Source organism: Prosopis cineraria, unplaced genomic scaffold, assembly GCF_029017545.1.
Source record: "Prosopis cineraria cultivar Desert tree isolate PC_DT_omini unplaced genomic scaffold, ASM2901754v1 PC11, whole genome shotgun sequence".
Lineage (NCBI taxonomy): Eukaryota > Viridiplantae > Streptophyta > Magnoliopsida > Fabales > Fabaceae > Prosopis > Prosopis cineraria.
In genome coordinates this window covers 28,816,872-28,839,576 of record NW_026555342.1, presented here as the reverse complement: position 1 = coordinate 28,839,576, position 22,705 = coordinate 28,816,872, and the positions used below count along the sequence as shown (strand labels likewise).

Here is a 22,705-nt window from a genome sequence, read left to right as displayed (position 1 = left end):
GGACAAAGCTTCTTGTTTTTACTAACATACATACATCTTGGGTTGCTCTATTAACTTATATAATGATGTGATAATGAAAACTATGGTTCTTGAAATGCCAATAATGATGTGATAATGAAAATATGGTTCTTGAAATGCTGAGGGATCACCTTGCAGGACAAAGCTTCTTCCAATCACTAACACAATTTTTTATCTTTCCTTGCATCTCCTTTTACGGGTTAACTTTTATTTAATAGTTATTTCTATCTTTGCCCAACTCACAAGTCAAGCATGACTTACAGTTGATAATACTAAGATTTTTAAATTATTTTTATACTAATATTTTATTAGTTGCTTTAATTGCAAATTTTCTGTCAAATAAAAATGATTTCAAATAAATTTATATGTATTAAATTATACAGTCATTTTCTCCCTTTTTGGACTAGCTACAGTCAGTTCCCCTTATGCCTGCATAAATTTATACATATTATATTAATTAAATTACTCTCGTGTGACAAGAATGAGAGGAAACACAAATTTCTTTCATCAGTTTAAATTTCATGTAAATTATAACCAACCACTTTATAATAGCAGAATCTCTATATCTATAAAACTATAAATGTCTAGAAATGAAGAAATGAATAACTATTTTTCACCAAAAATTTAAAAAGAATGCATAATTGAATATTTGAAGGGACAAGTATCCACACAAACTTCTTTTCAATGCTAGCCAGAGGTAACCACAAATGAAATAATACAATAAAAATGTGGTCCCAATAGTGAAATTATAAAACACGCAAGGACAAATTGACCACAAATAAAGTAGCCAAAATAAAAATGTGATCTTTAATCAATGTGATAATGGATAGAATTATTTGGCCAAAAAAAAAAGATAATGGCTGGAATTATACAACTGGGCTAAGTATGTAAATTTTTTCCATTTTCTTTCTCTTCCATTGCATTAACTTCTTTGAAGGGACGGATTAAATTTTAATATTTAATAATTATTTTTGTCCTCAAATAAAGAAGATATATTAATTTGTGCCCTTCATCAATTCACAATGACAAGTCAAGAATGACTTTAGCCTTTGCTTTCAAGGATTTAGAAAATATCAAGATTTGGGGTTGTGACGTCAATTAAGTTTCAGTTAATTACCTAACCGTCAATTCAAAAGAAATAAAAATAAAAAGCAAGAAAGAGAAGCCCTCTACATTTGGAGACTTTGGGTATTTTCATAAATTTGAAAAAATAAAAAATGGTATATGATATTTAAATTAAATTTTAAGAATGTAAAAAAAATTGAAAAAACACTTCAGAATTTATTCGATGATCATTAACAATATTTTTAGATCATAATAAAATATAGTTATACACTTTGGGAAAAAGTGCTTGATGTTTGCTGAATAGAAATAAGAAAATAAAAGGGAAAATTATGAATAGGTCCCATGGAAGCAACTTATTTAAAAATAAGTCCCGCAAAATTGAGAAATTACAGCTAAGTTTTTTGGGACTTGAGTGTAATTTATAATATGTGTGTAAATACAATACTATCCCTACTCAATGGGTTACAATGACAAAAATATCCCTTTACCTAAATTAACCATTATACTCAGTCTCTCATGTCCATGATCGCTTATCCTGCTGCTACTGTTCTTCTCCTTCATCAGTCTGTCTATTTTGCTTCGTTCATTCTATCTATTCTGCTTCATTTGTGTTTTGCTCTATCCATCACTTGCTCTCTTCTTTGGGAATTGCTAGGGCAGAATCCATCATTATTCATCATCACAGTCAATTGTAATCTTCATTTTTTCTCCTTGGTACTATAATTGCTTTGCATGCTAAAGGCTTTATTTGAATTAATTAGTAAGATTTCATTATTTAATTTAAGTTTTCATTACTATAAGTTTTAGTTTTCATTGTTCAATATTCAAACTTCTTCTCAAATTTGCTAGATATAAAAAGATTTGAACATTTGCTCTGTTGGATTAATTTAAAAAAAAAATAGAGAAACATAGTTCAATTATAGCAAAAAAAGTTACAGAGAACAAAATTTCTGTGAGTGATCCCATAATTACTGAAAACACATGATTGGTTAAATTATTAAATATGTGAAGTTAGGGTTGTGAAAAGTTGAAATACTAGTTGTAAATTACTGATAAAATAGTTGTAAGCCAACTAGTGTTAAACTTGTTAGTAAGGTAGGATCAATGTAGCCATTAGATATGTGAAGTTACAGTTGTAAAAATTTGATATTTTAGTTGTAAATTATCGATAAGGTAGTTGTAACAATTAATTTTAAACTTTGTTGATTTAAGAAGATAATGGCAATGTTAATATTCAGCAGGTATATGTGTGTATGATGGCAAGTTCTTTATCTAAATGAGTATATTGTTATTTTCATATTGGAGGGAAAATGGTGAAGAATCAAGATGGGAGTATATATTATGAAGGTGGGAGGGCAAAAGGAAGAGAAATTAATGAAGGCACAACACTTGAAGAGTTGAAAAGAATTATAAGATAATGTATTGGGTTGGAACACAATATATTAGAGACGAAGTATACCATAAAACCTGAAATAAACACATTAGTTGACCTTGAAGATGATGAAAGAGTTGCTAATTTGATAGAGTTCAATGATAGTACTGCTCATGTTTATATTGTTGGCAATGATGTCAGTAATATAGACATGGTAATCGAGTCACATGAGGGGTAAGTTGTAATATTTACTTAATATCATTTGGGAATTATTGTGGTTTAATTGGTGGATATTGTTTCTTATTATAGATTGTCACAAATTGGTGGGTATTCAATTAGCTTGAATGAACTCAACCATAAACCTGAATCAATACCTCTTTCAATGAGCACTTTACTAGCACCATTGCTTGAGGTTAATGCTTTGAAATGAAAAGATTTGCTTTATGGAGCTGGACAAATATTCCATAATGCTGTAGAATTTAGACAAGTACTTTACAAGTTTAGCATTGGAAATAAGTTTTGTTACAGTTTTGTGAAAAATAACATAAAAAAGGTTATTGCAAAGTGCAAGGTAGACAAGTGCAAATGGAGAGTGAGTGCATATGCCATTTATGAAACAAGTCCTGTATTGAGGGTAACATCATTATATAATGAGCATGCACACTTAGCACAAGACACATTAGTTGTTTAGCAGAAGGCTAACGTAAATCTAACTTCATCCATAATAATTGATGAACCAAAGTCAAATGCTGACAAAACTCCTAACGAGATTAGACGAGACTTGTACTAAGAATTTAGCCTTATCCTTACTTATAGCCAGGCATACAGGGGAAAAGAAAGAGCAATGGAAGAGTTGCATGGTGCTCCTAAACATTCATACAAGTTGATTCCATAGATTTGTCAAAGACTAACTAAGAAAGATCCAAGGATAATAGCAAAATGGATAGCTTGTAGAGATAATAGGTTTGAGAGGTTGTTTATTGCTTACAGTTGTTGTATAGATGGCTTTTTAGATGGTTGCAAACCTATTTTGTATGTTGATGGATATCACTTGAGCGGGTCATACAAAGGAACATTATTATCAGCTTCTGCTCATGATGCAGATAATGATCTATTTCTAGTAGCTTATGCATAGTTAGTGGGGAGAAGTTACAAGAATGGACTTGGTTCATGCATAACATGAAAGATATTATGGGGTCTTTGGAAGTGACTATTGTATCTGATAGACACAATGAAATTATTGGTGCTGTGAGAACTATTTTTGGAAGGGACAGGCATGCATTTTGCTATCAGCATATCAAAGAAAATTTTAGTTTGGAGTTAGTGAAGATTGGAAGATGTGGAACAAGGGCTACCACAACAAGCAAGTAGGATGCATTGAAGTTGTTGGAAGTTATAGCATATGCTATAATTGACCTTGAATTTAATAAGGCAATAGGAAACTTGAGAGCTTTTTGTCCAGAGTTAGCTCAATGGTTGGAAACTAATGGTAACATTAATAGATAGGCCTTATCAAAATTCCCTTTTTGTAAGTGGGACAATATAACTAATAATTTATTTGAATCTTTCAATACTTGGCTAGTTAAAGAAAGAAAACATAGTGTGGTCATACTACTTCTTGAACATCAAGAAAAGCTTGCGAGTAAGATATATGCAAGCAAAGTTGCTATGAACAAGTGGCAGAATGGTGTTGGGCCAAATATTGAGAGAAAGTTGAAGGCTAATGTTACACGAGCGGAAGTAATGTTAGTTAACCATCATTCAGATAACTTACTAAGTGTGAAGATAGGAGACATTCATTTGTAGGTTGACCTATCTCTTAGAGAATGTACATGTCAAGCTTGGCAGATGTTTGGGATCCCTTGTGCCCATACATGTGCAGCTATAAAAAAAGGGCCATGCTAATGTGTACTCATATGTGGAAGGATGTTACCATTTGAGATCTTAGGAGAAAATATATAAGGACACAATAATCCCTATCGAGACAAATGATATGCCACAAGTGAATGCGTTAACAATTATCGAGATGATGATAGAAACCTTCCTAAGGTCCCCTACTACCTCTCGTCCTCTTGGTCAGCCCCAATCAATGAGAAAAGAGTCTCAATTACAAGGCAAGAAGATTTATCATTGTGTAAGATGTGGACAGAGTGGCCACATGCATAGGATGTGTCAAAATCCTAACCCTACATGACCTAACAAGTTAGAAGTTAACTAGTTCATTTTCATTTTTAAAATGTTTTTTCTTTGAATTTATGATGATCTTATATGATGGTGTTGGTGAAAGATTATCAATTTCTATATTTTAATTGTGAAGTCCTTGAGTTCATAAAACAAGAAATTTGATTCGTGAATTAAGAAGTTTTACTAGTAAAATATGAAGTTCTAGTTATAAGCGAATGGCGAACAATTATGAAGTATAAACACAATTTCATTAGCATATTAGTTGTAGAACAAGAAATATGACCTGTGAATTAAGAAGTTCTACTTGTAAAATATGAAATTTTAGTTGTAACGGATGGCGAACAATTATGAAGCATAAACACTAGTGCTTTAGATAGCCTACAATGTTAACATCATATTTAAACACTGTCAATGAACCCTCTTGGCTTTGTTATTTGGTTTGTTATTTTCCATTCAAGCCATAACATTTTCCCGAGTTAGGTTATTGGGATCATTTACTAAATCTCATGCTTTGTCAATGCGAAGCCTTTCCATTGCATCTTAAGTTCAAATTCAAAAGATATGATTTAATACTTATGTTTTAAACACCATGAACCTATACAATTTTCTACAATGCACCAAAAAACAGCAAAGATAATATAAAGGAAAATTACCTTTTCTATAGGAGGCATTGACTTGCCATTCCATTCAAGTTGTTTAGTGTTATCCCATTGTTCAAGCCATGTTATAAGACGTAGGCTGCAATCATATTTACAACAAAATTACTCAATTAATAGCTTTAATGTATTTATAATAACTTCTAAATTAATTAAGATTAACTTACATAGTCTTTTGTATTGGAATAAGGGCAAATATCACATCCAAGTAAGGACTCTTGCAATATTTTTTTGGATTAACCATCATCAGGATGTTTTTGAAGTGATGAGATTGTACAATTAAACGCAATCATAAGCATCATGCAAAGTATCATATAAGCTCAAAATGAAAATTGTCTATTATTTCTTACCATACATTGGGCTAGCAACCTCTTCTCATTTGCTAAAGTGTCATCTAGTTTGAGCACAAACAAATACAATGAGTCAAGCACATGGAAATGCAATCCTTTTAGCTCTACAAAATAACAAAACCAATGTGAATAGCATAACACTAGTGCAATAATGAAATCACACTCTGTAATATCATAGCCTAAATGTTCTAGCATAAATAACATAGTATGCTCCCTAACCTTCCAACCCCGCACATCTTTCATCATTATTTCAATAAACAATGGGGTAAATATATGGCACCTCACACCACCTTTTCTTCTTTTTGAGCAGCCATCAAAGCTTTGATCTTTATGGTCATCACCGTGTCATTGATCCATTTTCTTGGTGCAAAACAACACAACTCACCTCGTGTTACATAAAAATCATACATATCAATGAATGGCCAGTTTATATTAGTTTAAAAATAACAGAATAATGTCAAATTGAGAACACAAAAAAGTTATTTACATAATACACTATAATAATTAAAGCTTGCTGTTTGCAATCCTCTTTCTTAGCCCATTTTGTGCAAAAGTTATAAAGGCATTGCTTTTCATCATATATCACATTACTGGAGGTGAATTGTGGTAATGTCACCTTAAAGCTAGACCATTATCAGCCATGATGGCCTCTAGTTGACCTTTTAAACTTCATTTCTTCTTCTACATCAACATCTATTGACTCATCTTTGTCACCTCCTTCATGCTCTTTTTCTTCCTGTTCATCCTCATTTTCTTCCTCTTCGTCTTCACCTCCTTCTTGCTCATTTTCTTCCTCTTCATTCTCACCTTCTTCTTCTTTCCCTTCTTTATCCTCATCTCTTTTATCCTCTTTGTCTTCCTTATATATTGCAACATGACTCACCTCCTCCGCCTGTTCTAGATAATCTATTTTTCTCTTCTTCTCAAGTGCATAACGTTTCTTTTGCACCTTCATAAGCACCTCACCAATATGTCTAACTAGCTCTGCCTCCCTGAGATGCTACAACAACACGGTGACAAATATTTCCATCATACAAGTAAACATGATATCATTTAACAGTAATCTTATGCAATTATTATATTATCTTACAATGTCTTGAAAGGCTATTACTGGAAGAAATTGAGAGGAAGAGTCACTTGTAACAAGCTTAGGTTTATATAGCATGCCATGATCGCCCTGTCTTTCCTTTCCATGAGAACTTACTCAGACGCCCTCTTTTCATTCCAATGATTAACAGCTTTGCTTAGCCAAGGAAATGTCTCTGGCTCCTCTAATAGGAAATTCTGAAAGAAACGGATCTGACTATAAAACATTAACCACTGTTAATAAGACATCACATGGCAATAAGACTTTCAACATTAATCAAAAACCTAAAAATTCTAAAATTATATACTTCAAGAAAGAAAAAGACATCCACCAACATTTCTCCTCTTGCCCTTTGATTCCTTGAAAGTTTGGATCTCCATAGTCATCTCATTCAATACAAATGTTGGCCAGTCATATATTCCAGTGAGCATATAGTTCTCACTAACTACTCTAAGCAAATGATCGCTCACATGAGGACTAGATGTAGGAGTTAAAAAAGTCTCCAGTGTGTACAACAAAAATAAAGTCAAAAGCATCATCATTCTCACCAGACATCATCATATCCTTCACTTTCTTATAAGACATGCAAGAATACTTCTCTTTCATGTTTCGAAGCACCTTGTCACTAGCTTGAGCAATAACCACCTCCTTTAAGGTGTTTGGAAGGCCCATTAATGTCTCTACATCTTCGCATTTAACCTATCTTCATACACTTCTTGCACATAAAGTGAAAGTAGGCGGGTTATATGTCATCATTAGTTCAAAGCACAATTCTCGATGTATCTTGGTGCATGATATGTTTAGTAACTGTGAGAACCCCATCCTTTCAACCTTATTCTTCACCCATTGATGCTTCTTTACAAACTCCCCAACCTCAGCAAATTGGTTAAGAGAACAACAAGTTTTAAATGGATTCTATTAATTACATAAACATGTCACTCACCTATACTCCAAAATAAAAAAAACACGTCTTTGATCCTATACATACCACACTTTATTTTGGCACATTGGTGCTTCTTCTTACCCTTTCTTTAGCAACTAGGTTGTTATACTGTTTTCTTTCTTCCATGGACAAATTTGTCCAAGCAGCTACCACTTCCTTGTTAGCCAATCTTTCACCTTCTCTTTTTGCTTTCGGCTGGTTAAAAAATATTTATCTAAATAGATGGTAACCAAATAATTAGGTTTCTTAGATTCGACCACTTTCCCTTTTCCTTTATCCATAATTTGACATATACAAATCATATATTCAAGCAAAACTATGTCAAATTTTAAGCACAGGAAGTCATTTTTCTCTTGTAATCTGAGTCTATTTTTGTGATGATAGCTAACACAATATATAACTGCATATATATAGTGGCCCCTTTCTAGCTCTCTTCTTTTTGTGTGTTCAAAATTAAAAGGAATCCCAATTATTCACTGTTCATGACATTATATGCATGGAATTTACCTCCCAAAAGGCCAAAAATAAAAACAAATAAAATTTCCATCCAATTAACATTTCCACATTCTTGATGCAACATTCATTTGTCAGAAGACTAATTACAATATATATAGAACATGACATTTCCACTTTCAATTACCCAAACCTCATATTCAACTTCATAACAGCATCACATTTTATTTAGCATTTTTCAACATCACATCACAAGAACAAATTAAACAAAGGACACACATAGGACATATCCTTCTTCCTAAACAAAATGGGATATATTCAAATTAAGTCTTATCCTTTGAAATCGATCTCCTTCTTTTTAAATCTCTTTGGAACGAACTCTTTAGGCCTTTCCCATACTTGTAAAACTGTGGGTCCCTCTGAATACCCAAGCATTCACAAATTAAGTCCTATAAGGATTGCAAAACATTCTCTTTGCTAAACAATCTAAACAATCTAGTCCATGGGTCTTTGATATGATCTGATTAATCTGATCTAATTTTTTAAAAACTAAACTGAAACAAAAGTGAGTCACATTATGCCGAACAAACATGTGATTTTTTATTGGGAAAAACTTCTATGCACATATTAGAGTTCTAAATATATCAATAGAAATCACTATCAAATTATAATATGCCCATTAGAGTATGAATTCTCCATACTAATATAGAAGAAATATTGAAATATAGAATCCTAAAGTATCAACACAGATAGAATAGTAAGCCTGAAAGATAATAATGGGGAACAAGTGACTTGCATGATACATCTAACATCAAGCCTCTAAACATTCTATTTTATCATTTGGCTTGGTCAAAATTATTCAATGCGGAATAATCTAAAAAAGTGGGCAACATATTACCAACTCAAGATATTGCAATATTCCTCTGGGTTTAGCAAGATTCCTCGCTCGCCTTCACCTTCATCGCCTTCGCTTCTATTTCTCGCAAGGCTCACGCATCATTTGTCTTCCTCTCAGTCAAGGTCCATGGCTCACCTTTAGTAATGAGCGAGCAAGGGATGATGGCTAGGGCAGAGTAATCGCAGGAGAGGGAGAGATTGAGTTTTTTTTAAACAATTTGATTATTTTAATAAGGGCAATGTTGTCTTTCTATTTCAATTGCAAATTACACTCAAGTCCCAAAAAAATTAGTTGTAATTTCTGGATTTTGTGGGACTTATGTTTAAATAAGTTGCTTCCATGGGACCTATGTGTAATTTTCCCAAAATAAAAAACTTAATAAGAAAAGAACCTCTCTTAACTCATTGGATTAATTCTTCTGTTTTAGTTAGATGGAATACTCTTGATAGGAATAGAAATAAGAAAATAAAGAACGCTACTTTCCTTATTTAACAAGAAAATGTTAACAAAGTGAACTCTGGCCATCCATTAAACTTGCATTTTTTTGAGGGTTTGGGTGCTAAAAATGTAAGACATATTTAATGTTTTAAGGTATGTGTTTTTTCCACAAATGCCCTTAATAAATAAAACATTTTATATTGTTTTAACTAAAACACCCTACTAAATAAGGGTATTTATGGAAGGATGTTTTTTATTTTGAAGATAATTAACTAATTTATTGAAAGTAATATTCAGTCAAAAATGCCTTATATTTTTTAACAAAAAAAGTATTTAAAACTTCATAAGTTTGATAGTTAATTGATAAGGATGATGATAAACTTGAGAAGATCTTTATTAAATTTTTATTTGTATTTTTAGATGATAGTAAATTTTTATAGTCACCAATTAAGAAGTGATTTGGGTATCATAATTGAATTTGGGGAGCAACTCATGCATATACTGGCCTACAGCGACTCAGGAAAAATACTTATTCAAGAATTTTGTTTTGACTGTCTTCTTATATCTTTTTTAGATTATTTTTGATAGATTAATATGGGGTATGTATGGACCACTTAGCGCTTCCTTTTTCCCCCTCTTAGATTATCTCCATTTTGGACGGAAATGGAGAGTGACTTTGATACCCACTCACAAGTCAAGCATGGCATTTACCATATACCTACAAATGAATGATAGATATCCAATCCAAGCCTCTAATGAGTTTTGATATCTAATTAAATATATTTTTTTATTTTATGCCTACTCACAAGTTTTCCCACTATTAACGTTTATTTGGGGTTACCCTCTATATATGGCCCACCAAACCTGATCATAAATGAAATAACGCAATGTAAATGAAAATAGTCCAAGAAGTGAAATGATATTCATCATAAAGGGACAAAGCTTCTTATCACTAACATAGTGTTTGGGTTGCTCTGATCTATGACTTGCACAAAGCTTTGATAATGAAAACATGGCTTTTGAAGTGATAACAAACCACTTTTTGGGACAAAGCTTTTTCTCATCATTGATGTAATAGTCTTTCTCTTTCATTGTATCAACTTCTTTTATGGGATAATTTTCATGTAATAGTTATTCCTATCTTTACTCAACTCACAAGTGAAGCACACCATGCGCTACATAATTTAAAAGTATATTATCAAACACAGTCTACAATATATTTTATGTTATATTAATTTTTCTTCTTTCGGATGATATAAAAATAAAAATATTTGCACTCATATTCAGCTTTTGATAAAGATTTGTGTTTATTGTAATTGATTTATCTATTATGTATTTTCTCTGTAAGAATTTTGATATTAAAACATCTGTTGGTATTCAATCCAAATCTGAAGAATTTTGATATCCAAGTAAAGATTTTTTTATGACTACTCACAAGTCTTCGCACAATTAACGTTCTTTTCGAGTATCCACTATATATGGACTACCAAAATTAACTATAAATGAAATTACGCAATGAAAATGAAAATATGGTCCAACAAGTGATATTGTATACTTTGTAAAGGAACAAACCTTCTCATCACTAGCGTACAATGTGGTGATAATAAAGATATGCTTCTTGAGGTGACAACAAGCCTTGTTTAAAGACAAAGTTTCTTTCTCATCACTAAATTTTTTTTTTCTCTTTTATTGCATCAAGTTCTATATTTTCTCAACTCATAAGTCAAGCACGCCGTGCACTTCATTTATTAATACTCATCCATGTAGAAATAGAATTCTGTATTTTTTATAATTTGAAGATATATTATTAATAACAATATTCAATATATTTTATTTCATATTTTTCTTCTTTTAGATTATATATAAAAAATAAAAATATTGGCACTCATATGCATCTCGTCCCCACCTTTAACAGAGATGGAAGACCGTTGGGTTGAACGGTCTTGAACCCAATGTACTAATGTGAATCCATCAACTAATATAAAAAATATTAAAAAGATTCTATCTCAATAATTGATTCTAACTTTAATTGGTTCTTTTGGGGCTTAAGTCCTAATGTGGAGCTAATTAATATCAACAAATATTGAAAGAAAAGTACAACCATTGGTCCCTATAATTTTATTAGATTTTATTTTTAATTTTTGTATTTTTTTTAATGTTTTCAGTCCTTATAGGGATTAAAAACACTTAAAATGCAAAGTATAGGGACTCGTGTAACAAACGTCATGCAAGCTTGCCAAAAATATAGGGACTGAAAACATTGAGAAAAAACTACAGGGACTAAAAGCAAAATTCAATGAGATTATAGAGACCAATGATTGTGTTTTTCCAATATTAGAAAAAATTGACTTTCCATAATTGATTCTAACTTTAAGGCTTTACAGACTTCACTCCAAATTAAATAATACAGTGATGATACTAACTTTTATAATTATTTTCGTCCTTAAAAGAAGAACATATATTTGCGCCCTTTCCTCCATTCACAATCATAAGTCAAGTGTATACACTTAGGTTTAGAAAATATCAAGCTTATGACTTGTGAGTTTTGTGACATCAAGTCCACTCCACAAGTCAATTAAGTTTCAATTAATTTTCTAATCATCAATTAAAAAAACAGCTAGAAAGAGAAGTACTTTATGTTTGAGATATTTGATGTATAAATTAAATTTTGAGAATGTAAAAAATCATTAAAAGAACGCTTATGATTTTTTTGTGCACAAGTATTCTCCAATTAAAAATAATCATGTTTTGAGACGTGGTTGGACAATAATTGTACACATTTCTTCTAATGAAAATTCAAACTTTGGTTTGCCATATTGTAAGGGTTTGAGGGACTAGCTTTTAACCTAACTTCTGTTGGTACACTTCTATTTTTTTTTTTTTAATAATCATCACTAGCCACAGGTATTTTTGTCTGCACAAAATGAAAAATATTCATAAATTATAATAAAATATCGTTATCCATTTTGGGAAAACATGCCTGATGTTTGCTGAAGTTTGTTTTGGAATACCAAGTGATACTATTGGATATAAGATAGATATCGAAAAACATTTCATACGATTGTTTCTAAAAATTAAAATTTAATATTTATCTTTTATATAACTTTGTTTAGTTTCCAATATATGCCTCATTTTGTTTCTTTTATCTTTATTTATTTTGGTTCGTTAGAGTCAACTTCAATCATGCAATCTCTTTTACCATTCTAAAATAAAAAAATAACTAAAAAGTCTCCCTTTAACTCATTTCGTTAATTGTTCTATTTTATTAGGATAGAATACTTTGATAGAAATAGAAATAATATTAAAGAATACTCCTTTTTTTTTTCAACTAGAAATGTGAACAAAGTGAGCTCTGACAATCAAATCTCTGTATATTATTTGATGAATAGTTTATAATTTAATTTGATTGGATTGGAAAAGTTAATTTGGCTTGTATTGTGCACTTTTTTTTATTTTGACTTTTTCTTATATATTTTATTTATATTTTTTATTAATTGATACGACCCAGTTATATAACTTTTATAATCCGAAAGTCTTTAATTTAATTAATAACAATCATGAAATATATTTTATCTTTTGTTTGGCCCATATTGAAAAAAATAAAAATATTGTCAAACCTAATAAAATCTTCATTCAATTTAAGACGAAGTTATAATTGGAATTTTCTCCCACCTTCTCTCTCTAGATATAATACGTTGTTATATATATGATTGAATGTATTCAGTTATATCAACTAAAGCCGCGTGTGCGTTAGTACGACTTGTCTTGATTTAGAATTGGAGAAGTATAAAACGGGTGTTAATCCCTCAATGCACAAGACTTGCAATTTTGATGAGTCTTATGGAAAAACCTTCTTGCTTTGTTTTCCTCTTCTTACTCCATTGCCTTGTGATCTCCTTAGCTTGGATTGGAATGGTAATTTAATTGAAGGGATCATTTCACCTGAGGTGGGAAGACTTAAGTGGTTGAAAGTTTTACGATTTTCAGGTAACAAACTTTCAGGAACCATTCCCCTAGCAATCTCCAATTTGTCTTCATTTGAGCTATTGAGTCTGTCTTATAATAGTTTGTCAGGTATGTTTTGAATTGCTTTTATTGTTTTTTTTTTTTTGGGTATTGTTATTGTAACGATTGATATCATTCGAGCAAATATAGGATGGTCACGATTGTCAGGATTGTTCTTAAAACCAACATATCCGGAACATTTACTTTTGATTTGGATAATATAAATTATACTTTTGTTTTATTATTCATAATTAATTATTATTTTTTAAAAAGTTTTTGGTAAACAAAAATAAATTTTTCAAGGAGTCTCCTAACAAGGTATGTTTTGATAGGAATGATAAAAAGCATGGGCCAAATTAGATTGCAATGTGTTTCTTAATTTTTTTTATTATAGTTAATTGAAGGAACTTAGAATCAAATTTCCTGAATGAATCGAATACATCTTACAAAACATATAGGAATTTGGCAGAAATAATTAATCCGCCAAATGTGAAAAGATAACAATAATAAATATAAATTAAATTATTCTAGTTTCATATATTCTATGCTATGAAACAAAATAAAATAATAAACTAAACTGTAATAGGTCGTGGGGAATAGCCCAATACGTTATCCTAATATCTAAACATTTATTCCATGGTAATTCTTTTTTTAAAATAGTTTTAGTAGAGTTCAATCATTTGGAATTTATTTGTGTTATTTCTATATTGTGTGTTTTTTATGATTTTTATAAAACTATAAAATTGTTACTGACATGCTCTTTTTTTCTCCCTCCTAATATTTCTAGGAGACATTCCAAATGAGATTGGTGATCTTTCACAATTAAAGATATTGTATCTTGGAGTGAATCAACTTGTTAGTTCTATACCATCTTCATTATTTAACAATTCAATACTACAAGACATTAAACTTGGAAGGGATCAATTATCAGGGAGTCTCCTACCAAATGTGTTCTGGACTTCCAAAACTTGAATTATTTTATGTACATGTAAATGATTTGTCTGGCCAAATACCATCCATTTGGCATCAATGCAAGGACTTGAAAAATCTATCATTAGGTGATAACATGTTCAACCCAGGAATCATTTCAAGTGACATTCAAAATTTGACCAACCTCCAATTATTATATCTTGCCAACAACAACTTACAAGGTAAGAGTTTTAATTATAAAATTGTCTTAAATTCTATTCCAGCATTTTGATAAGGCACTAGTGAATATTAATAATTTTGCTAGATTACTTTTAAAGGCATGGAATATGATGCTTTATATGTCAATTAGCTCTTGATTACATTAACTAATCCCAAAGTGAATAAGAATAAAGTGACATATATGATATATATAGAAGTGCACAAGTGAGGCGAAAGTGAAGAAAGAATTTTTAATTTGGGTGGAAACGTTCCTAAATCTATAAGCTAAGTGTGCTAATTCGTCCATGGATATACCCATATCCATATGGGTGTGTAACATGTCTAATAGAAATAAATTTGACATAATATCCTTTAGTTTTTCATCACTTCATTATTGTCCATGTTTTTATCATGGGATTTATGAGTTTACTCATGACACACACTTATTACGGTGAAATAAAATGTTAATTCAATTATATTTGTTGAAAACATCAAGTAACTGCACATCTTTAAAATATTTATAATATCTATGTTTGTTTTCACTATAATGATATTATCTGATAGTATAAAAATAATATAAAGGATAGTTTGGATTCTAATTCTTCCCTCTTGCCTTTTATTTTCATTTTTCCCTGCATTTTCTTTTCAAAGGCAAGTTTTCTTTTCTTTTCTTTTCTTTTTTTTACAAATATAGAAAACAACTTGGAAGGCATTAACTTTAATCATATCCATGATATGTCTATATACATGGATGAGTTTTGAATTTTTGGCTCTAGTATACAGGTTTCTAGCAATATGTACTTAAAATAGGCTTTTCTTGTTTCTGTTCTTATGTTTTCTTTGACGCTTTATGTTGCCAAATTCACTTTAACATGTACTATGTCACTTTTATTGCAAGAAAAACATTTACTTAGAAAAAAAAAATCTCATATGCAAAGTAAAATAAAATAAAATGGTGATAGTAGTGTTTACATATATTAATGCTTGATGTGATAAGAGTTAATATATATTTAATATAATGTCAATTATATCATAACAAGATTGACACTTTACTATTTTTTTTCATTACTTCTAATCTTATATCAATAATTACTGTATAAAATATGAATTTTTTTGGCCAGATTCTCTGGAATTTGTTTTAAGCAAATCCTCTAAATCATTGTATTTCAATGTAACCCATATATCCCAAGCCCAATTATCACATCTTTTGGTACATTAGTTTTTCCCTCACATACAAATTAGTTCATAGTTGTGTTTTTTGCATTTATTTAATATATATTTTCCCAGGAATTCTATATTATAAGTATGTCATTGGAAATTATTTTAAATTTTTTAAAATTTACGATGGATGAATAAAAAATCTTATATTAGACAAAGAATATATAAACAAAACAAAATGGTAAACAAACCTACATACATCACAACCTATCCTATAACAGTAAAGAAAATAGTAAATGATCAAATTACCCTTTGAACTTTTGGTCCAGTGGCATCACAAACCTTAAACTCATTTATTATGTTAATTGTTTCTTTAATTTTGAACACAGTGCAATATAGCTCCTAACATTAACAAAAGTTAACTTTGACTATTAGTTGACCAAAAATGACCTAAAAAATTATAGAAAATGACCAAAAATTACAATAAAGGATCCAAAAAATTTTTGGTCATTTTCTTGTAATTTTTGAGGTCATTAAAATTCCCTATGATGAATTCATCCTTTAAAGTTTAAACTTAGAGCCTTGTAAATATTAAATCACTTTAATGCAAAATATGAATAATTTTATTCTTCATTTTAAATAATTAAAATTAATTTCAATCAAAATAAATAAAGAAGTAAAATTAGTTCCCTAATCTCTCTTCACTATATCTTCTTTAAAAGAAACTTTAATGCCCAATTGGTAATTAATATTGTAAGAGTTCCATTTAAATTGATTTCCAACAAAAATGAAATTATTTTCTATTAATTTTAAGCCTCTAATTAACAAATTCCATGTATTATTTCTATGGTCGTATGTGAATTTAGGAAATTGGAAGTCTTACTACCAACAAATAAGTATTTTGTATTTTTTCTTATAGGTGAAATTCCTTCATTTCTTCGAAACATAACTTTACCAGAAATGTTGGATGTTGATTGTAATCAATTAGAGGGAAGCATTCCAACACTAATAAGTAATTGCACATCTCTAAAAGGATTATATTTGGCTAGCAACTCGTTTACAAGTATGTACATATTTATATGTTTGCTTTTTTATTTTTAATATTTTCTATCTAAAATGAGACTTCTTTTCCATCATTTCGGTCATATCATTCATTCATACAATGGGACTTATATATAGCTAGCTAGTGATTATTCTTGGTAAAAAGAAAAGAAAAGAAAGAGTTAGTGATTACAATTCCAAAATAATAAAGAAAGCTAAAATCTTGAATGGATGGAACCACATGATATTTGTAAAAACAAAATTACAAATTATAATATTGAAACTAGATAAAATATTTATATGTAACTCAAAAACGCTAGTTCAATCATATTTGAGCTCTATCTGATGAACGAGAACAATATATGTTTTCAACACTCAGACAAATAATTAAATTGCATCATTTAAATTATTTGGGTTTCAAGTACTATTCTACACGTTGAATTCTACATGGAATATAATTTTTTAAATTAATTTTTTACATAATAATTTTTGAAAAATTATTTAACTTGAAATTAAAAGAAGTGTGCAAAATCAGTAGGAGGGAGAAAGTATGAAAAAAAAAAATATAAAACATGTGCATTCGTTGTATATGATGTGCAACCGTTTATCTTTTTGTTGAGCAAGGTATACTTAATAATTTCTCACTTCAAAAAAGTGAAAAGTGAGAAATAAATTTTTCACTTTAACTGTACCCAAAAAAAAAATCTTGGAGAGATAAATTGGCAATGATGGTAAGCAATTTGATTGTTAGAAGAAATTTACTTTCTCCCTTCAAGCACTACTCGAAGAAAGAAAATTTTACACCAATTATAAAAGTTGACATTTTTACAAGTGGCCAAAGACAACTTTCTATACCGATGTGAAGACGTGTAGAAAATCTCATTTATATACTGGTTGCAAATACAAATGGTATAGGAAATGGCATTTAAAAAAATAAAAAACTAGGGGCTTTTTTTTCTTTTTATTGGAGGGGATTATTATATTTAGATGTAAACTCATTTGAAGTTACGGACTTATTTATGTGTTAGGAACTTGGGATTGGTTGTTCCCAAACAAAAGGCTTTTCATTTTTTTTAAGGGGTAAAAAACAAAATTTGGCCGAGAATTCTGAAGATCAGCCGGCACATTTAGTATAGTATGAATTATGAAGAGGACAGATGTATACTTTGTTTTTAGTTTTTAGTTTTTAGAAACCAACAAAAAAATCGCCCTATACTCACCACAGCGGGCAAATCAAATGTGTCCAGTGTCGTTTTTTTTTTTTTTTTTTTCGGAAGAACGGCAAAGGAATCCCTTGTTTAATTTAACAATAATGTAACTCTCTTGTTGTTGTGCCAAGGGATATTCATAGCTTTTGTTCCCTCTTTCCCTCTTCTTTTTGTTTCTTTCTTCAACACATGACATCACACATGGCTCCAGAGAGGGTGAAATATTCCCAAAAAATCTGTTCATACTCTTCCTATTTTTGACTCTTTTTTGTTAACTGATTTGATTGCATTATATATGGTAATCAAATCTTTCAGTTCCCCTAATTTTTTTTTAAAAAAAGTATTTTCAAGTGATTCGTATGAGTTTAATTTCAAGTTTAGTTAATAGCAGTCTTCCAATTAAAATATTATCCTGAAAAACATTAATCAAATATAATCCATTTTTTTATATACAAATATAATCCAATTTTAATTGTACCACTTACACAATCAATTCATTTTCAAAAACTTGTTTTAAAGATGGATAATAACAATATAGATTTTACATTAAACTCTAAAAATAGTAGAGCTGGTAATATGGGCCAACTCTGCCAATAAAATATATATTTTTATATTTTTTTAATTTTAAATATTATCAATTTATCTCTTTTTATTTTTTATTTTTTGCTGTAAAAATCATGTTTTTCCCTTAAAAACTACAATAAAAGTCCTTTTGAATCATTAAAAAAAACAATACAAAATTAAAATACATTAGTACAATCCAAAATAAATATATACTCTATCACAAACAAACATAGTAAAATGTTAAAATTATAATTCAAAGTTTAAAGATAAATTTTGCAATGGGAAAATCAATAATATAGTAAGCTCCATAACATTCCATGATGAAATGCCTAGATTATCACAAAAACAGTGAAGAGTTGGATGTTGTATATAAACGTCTAACCGCTGTTTCCATATCCCTTACATCTAACTGCATAAGTAAACCATATCATTATCAATAGCATGGAAGGAATTGTGCACAGAATGGTGGAAGTGAATGGCATCAATATGCACGTGGCTGAGAAAGGAGATGGCCCGGTGGTGCTCTTCTTGCACGGCTTCCCCGACCTTTGGTACTCCTGGCGCCACCAGATCCTATCTCTCAGCTCTCGAGGCTACCGTGCGGTGGCTCCAGATCTCCGCGGCTACGGCGACACCGATGCCCCGTCGTCGATCAGCAGCTACATGTGCTTCCATCTCGTGGGTGACATCGTGGCCCTCATCGACTCTCTGGGTGTGGATCAAGTATTCCTCGTCGCTCATGACTGGGGAGCCATCTTGGGTTGGTACCTCTGCCTCTTTCGCCCTGAAAGAGTCAGAGTTTATGTATGCCTCAGTGTCCCCTTCCGACCTTTTCTGGGCAGAAACCCCAAAGTCAGAACCGTTGATGCCTTCCATGCCTTATATGGCGATGACTACTACATCTGTAGATTCCAGGTTTTTATTTCCTTCCACCTTTTATTACTTGTTGGCCGTTGGTTTCCCGTGTTTTTTTTTTTTTTTTTGGTTTCAATGGAGATTGTGATTCTTTGACGTGGACAGGAACCGGGGAAGATGGAAGCAGAGCTGGCTCGAGCTGGGACTTCATACGTGATGAAGAATATCCTTACCACTCGGCAAACGGGTCCCCCGATCTTGCCAAAAGGAGAGTACGGGACTGGCATCAATCCCAATACTCCAGAGAACTTGCCCTCCTGGCTCACTGAAGAAGATCTCGCTTATTATGTTTCCAAATTTGGCAAGACCGGCTTCACTGGTGGCTTGAACTACTACAGAAATCTCAACCTGTATGTTCCTTTTAACATTAATGCCTGGATTCGCGAGAATGTCAAAATTAGCGATGGCTGGCTCATGCATTGTTTGGGTGAAATTGCAGGGACTGGGAGCTGACCTCGCCGTGGAATGGAGTAGGAATCAGCGATAAAATTCCGGTAAGATTCATAACGGGCGATTTAGACCTGGTGTACACATCTGCTGGGATGAAAGAGTATATTCATGGTGGTGGATTCAAGAAAGATGTGCCCTGTTTGGAGGAGGTATTTGTGCAAAAGGGAGTGGCTCACTTTAACAATCAGGAAGCAGCAGAAGACACCAGCAACCTCATTTACGACTTCATTTCCAAGTTCTGATGCGTCTCTCCGTGCTTGATCCAATCATTTACTTGATTCCATGCATTTTAATTTGCCATGTGTTTATTGTAACAGGCTGTTTATCTTTGAACATCTTTCAACTCGTGATTTTGCTTGTGTCCCCCAACATGCTACTTATCCATGGAGCCATGCATTCTACTGTAATATATCTCTTTGATTGTTTTTTGACCTGGAGTATATTTCTCTGTTTCAATGACTCATGCAACTAATTTTTGACCAGAAGAAATTGACAGCAAGATCATAATCCAGTAATGACCCAGAGCCCCAGAGGATGGCATTTGCGCAAGAACCTACCCTCCACAATTCCCAAAACAAAACCAGTATCCTTGGCAGAAGCATCGGAAGAAAACATTTTAAGAAAATTGTTATGCATCACAACCAAATATACCTTATTTCCAAGCCTCCCCATTATGGCATTGTCACTGCAAAAACGCCCTGACTGCAACGTCATATAGCAAAAGGTGATCAATATCTGATTCCTCGGAATCTCTTTCTTCCTATTTTTTTAAAGGTGATTTTCAGTTATTTTTTATAAGAGACGTTACATATTTTTAAAAATATTAATTACTTGTTTTCCTTAAATAGTCTTAATTATTGAGAGAGAGAACTATACTAATTTAATACTTCATTGATCCTATATGTAAGTCAATTAAAATCACTACATCGGAATAAGTTAATTAGTTAAATTATTTACATTGTTTAAAAAAATTTAAAAAAAATTACTTTTGTCAAATGCATCATCTTCTAAAATATTTTTTTCATTTATAATCTTTTATTCTATGGAGTACAAAATTTAAAAAAGTAATTAATAATTTACTTTTTTATGTAAGGAGGCCTATAAAAAAAATATCAATTCTTTTTAGAAGATGGTTAGGACTAGAGGGGGTAAATTTTAGGAACAATCGCATTCAGGGTCCCTCAAGAAAATAAAATTGCAAAAAGGGCCCAAGACATCCTGAATCTACGCTGAAGGCCCAGAGGACTAAACTTTATTAATTTCTCACATCAAATGACGAAATTGCCCCATATTTGACAAATTGAAACCATCGAGATATCATAAAGAACCTGGAGTTCATTCCTTTCAATTTCGTAACCTCATCAATGTCGTTGGAGCTTATTTTTTACCAAATTAGAAGCCAATTTCTCCAGTATTGGGAGCCAAAGATTGTCATCTTGTGAGTTAATAACATCAATCTCCTTCACTTTTCTTCGATTAACAAAAAAGTGAAGGAGGACGAGGGCCATCAATGGAGATGGAAAAACAAGCTAGCCCATCCCTTTAGGGCCCCAAGCCCTGAAACTCGGTTTCTTAAATTTTGATTAAATTTTTGTAATGACCCTAAATATTAAATTAAATTTTCTTCCAATTGATATTTTATTTAAATTAATTTTATAATAAGTGAAGAGTGATTGTTTAAGTAAAACTTATACTAGTAATTTTTTCAAGGTCTAGAGCTCAAATTCTGTTGAGCAAAAGTTTGATTTTGTTTTGTTTTAAATTATAAAAAAATTTTGTGTCCTTTCTTGTAATTTTTCTCGTGCCTTTCTTGTAATTTTCCTAAATTATTTTTAGTTCAGATTTTGTTCTTCTTAACGCGTAAAGAACAGAGCATCGTTTTCATGTCTTTCTCTTCACCGACATGAACTCTCTCTCTCTATTTCTCTTCGATCTTTCTAGCGAGATCACACTATTGTGCCTCTAGTCATCATTCTTCCTTCATTCTTCCTCCTTCCACCAGCGTCCTCTTCAATCTCCAACGCTACAGGTTCGGTCTCACCTCTTTGCTCTGTAATTTTCGTTGATGTAGAGTGAGTTGTGTGGGCTTCATCTTCCCTTTCTCCTCATCTGCTGCCCGTGAATCTGTTAGTGGTCTTTAACTCCCTTCTTTGCAGCTGCACTTTTACCGACAGTGTGTTGAAAACGTGAGATTTCTTCCTCCGTCATCATCCCCTGTCTCATTTCGCCTTTGTGGTCGAGGGAGGTGCTTTGTTGTGCGCCCTCAGTCTTCATCTCTTCATCCTTTCTCAGCTGTAAGTATCACAGGGGTTTATGTGGTGAGCTCAGTCTCTCCCGTTCCTCTAGCTTCCGATGTTGTTCTTCATTTTCTAATTCTGGTTGTCGAAAATTTTTGTGGATATTGAGGTGCTGTTTGGCTTATGTTGGGTGTTACTTTATTTTGATATTGAGCTGAATCTGGGTTGTGGAATTAAATACTTGAAGTTGTTAAAAGATTTGAATGTTGATTTCATGATTTAGCTCACTCAAGATATTTGTAAAAATGCTTGAAAGAATATTATTAAATTGGCATAATATAGCTTTGAAGGATCACATGTACAGTAACTTGAGCTATTGCTTGAGATTTTAAAATAACAAAGGAGGAGAAAGAATTAATCTGATGCTTGAATAGTACTTTATTAAGTCTAAATGAAGGATAAGAATAGTTGATATGGTCTATTATGATTTATGATTGAAGATGGGTTACAAAGAGGCATAAGGATGGATTAAGAT

The 22,705-nt window shown here is 31.4% G+C and overlaps 1 protein-coding gene across 3 annotated transcripts; it reads left to right on the top strand.

The window, feature by feature from the left end:
• Nucleotides 1–19,009: 19,009 nt before the first annotated feature.
• Nucleotides 19,010–20,175, top strand: LOC129287265 (uncharacterized). 3 transcript variants are annotated; one of them, XM_054923470.1, is made up of 3 exons: nucleotides 19,010–19,483; nucleotides 19,589–19,648; nucleotides 19,927–20,175. In XM_054923470.1, the coding sequence occupies exons 1-3, from the start codon at nucleotides 19,010–19,012 to the stop codon at nucleotides 20,173–20,175; spliced, it is 783 nt and encodes a 260-aa protein (XP_054779445.1). The 3 variants fall into 3 exon arrangements, with proteins under 3 accessions (XP_054779445.1, XP_054779443.1, XP_054779444.1); XM_054923468.1 differs by having other exon boundaries at nucleotides 19,589–19,833; nucleotides 19,923–20,175; XM_054923469.1 differs by lacking the exon at nucleotides 19,589–19,648 and adding an exon at nucleotides 19,692–19,833 and having other exon boundaries at nucleotides 19,010–19,520; nucleotides 19,923–20,175.
• The last annotated feature ends 2,530 nt before the right edge of the window (nucleotides 20,176–22,705 follow it).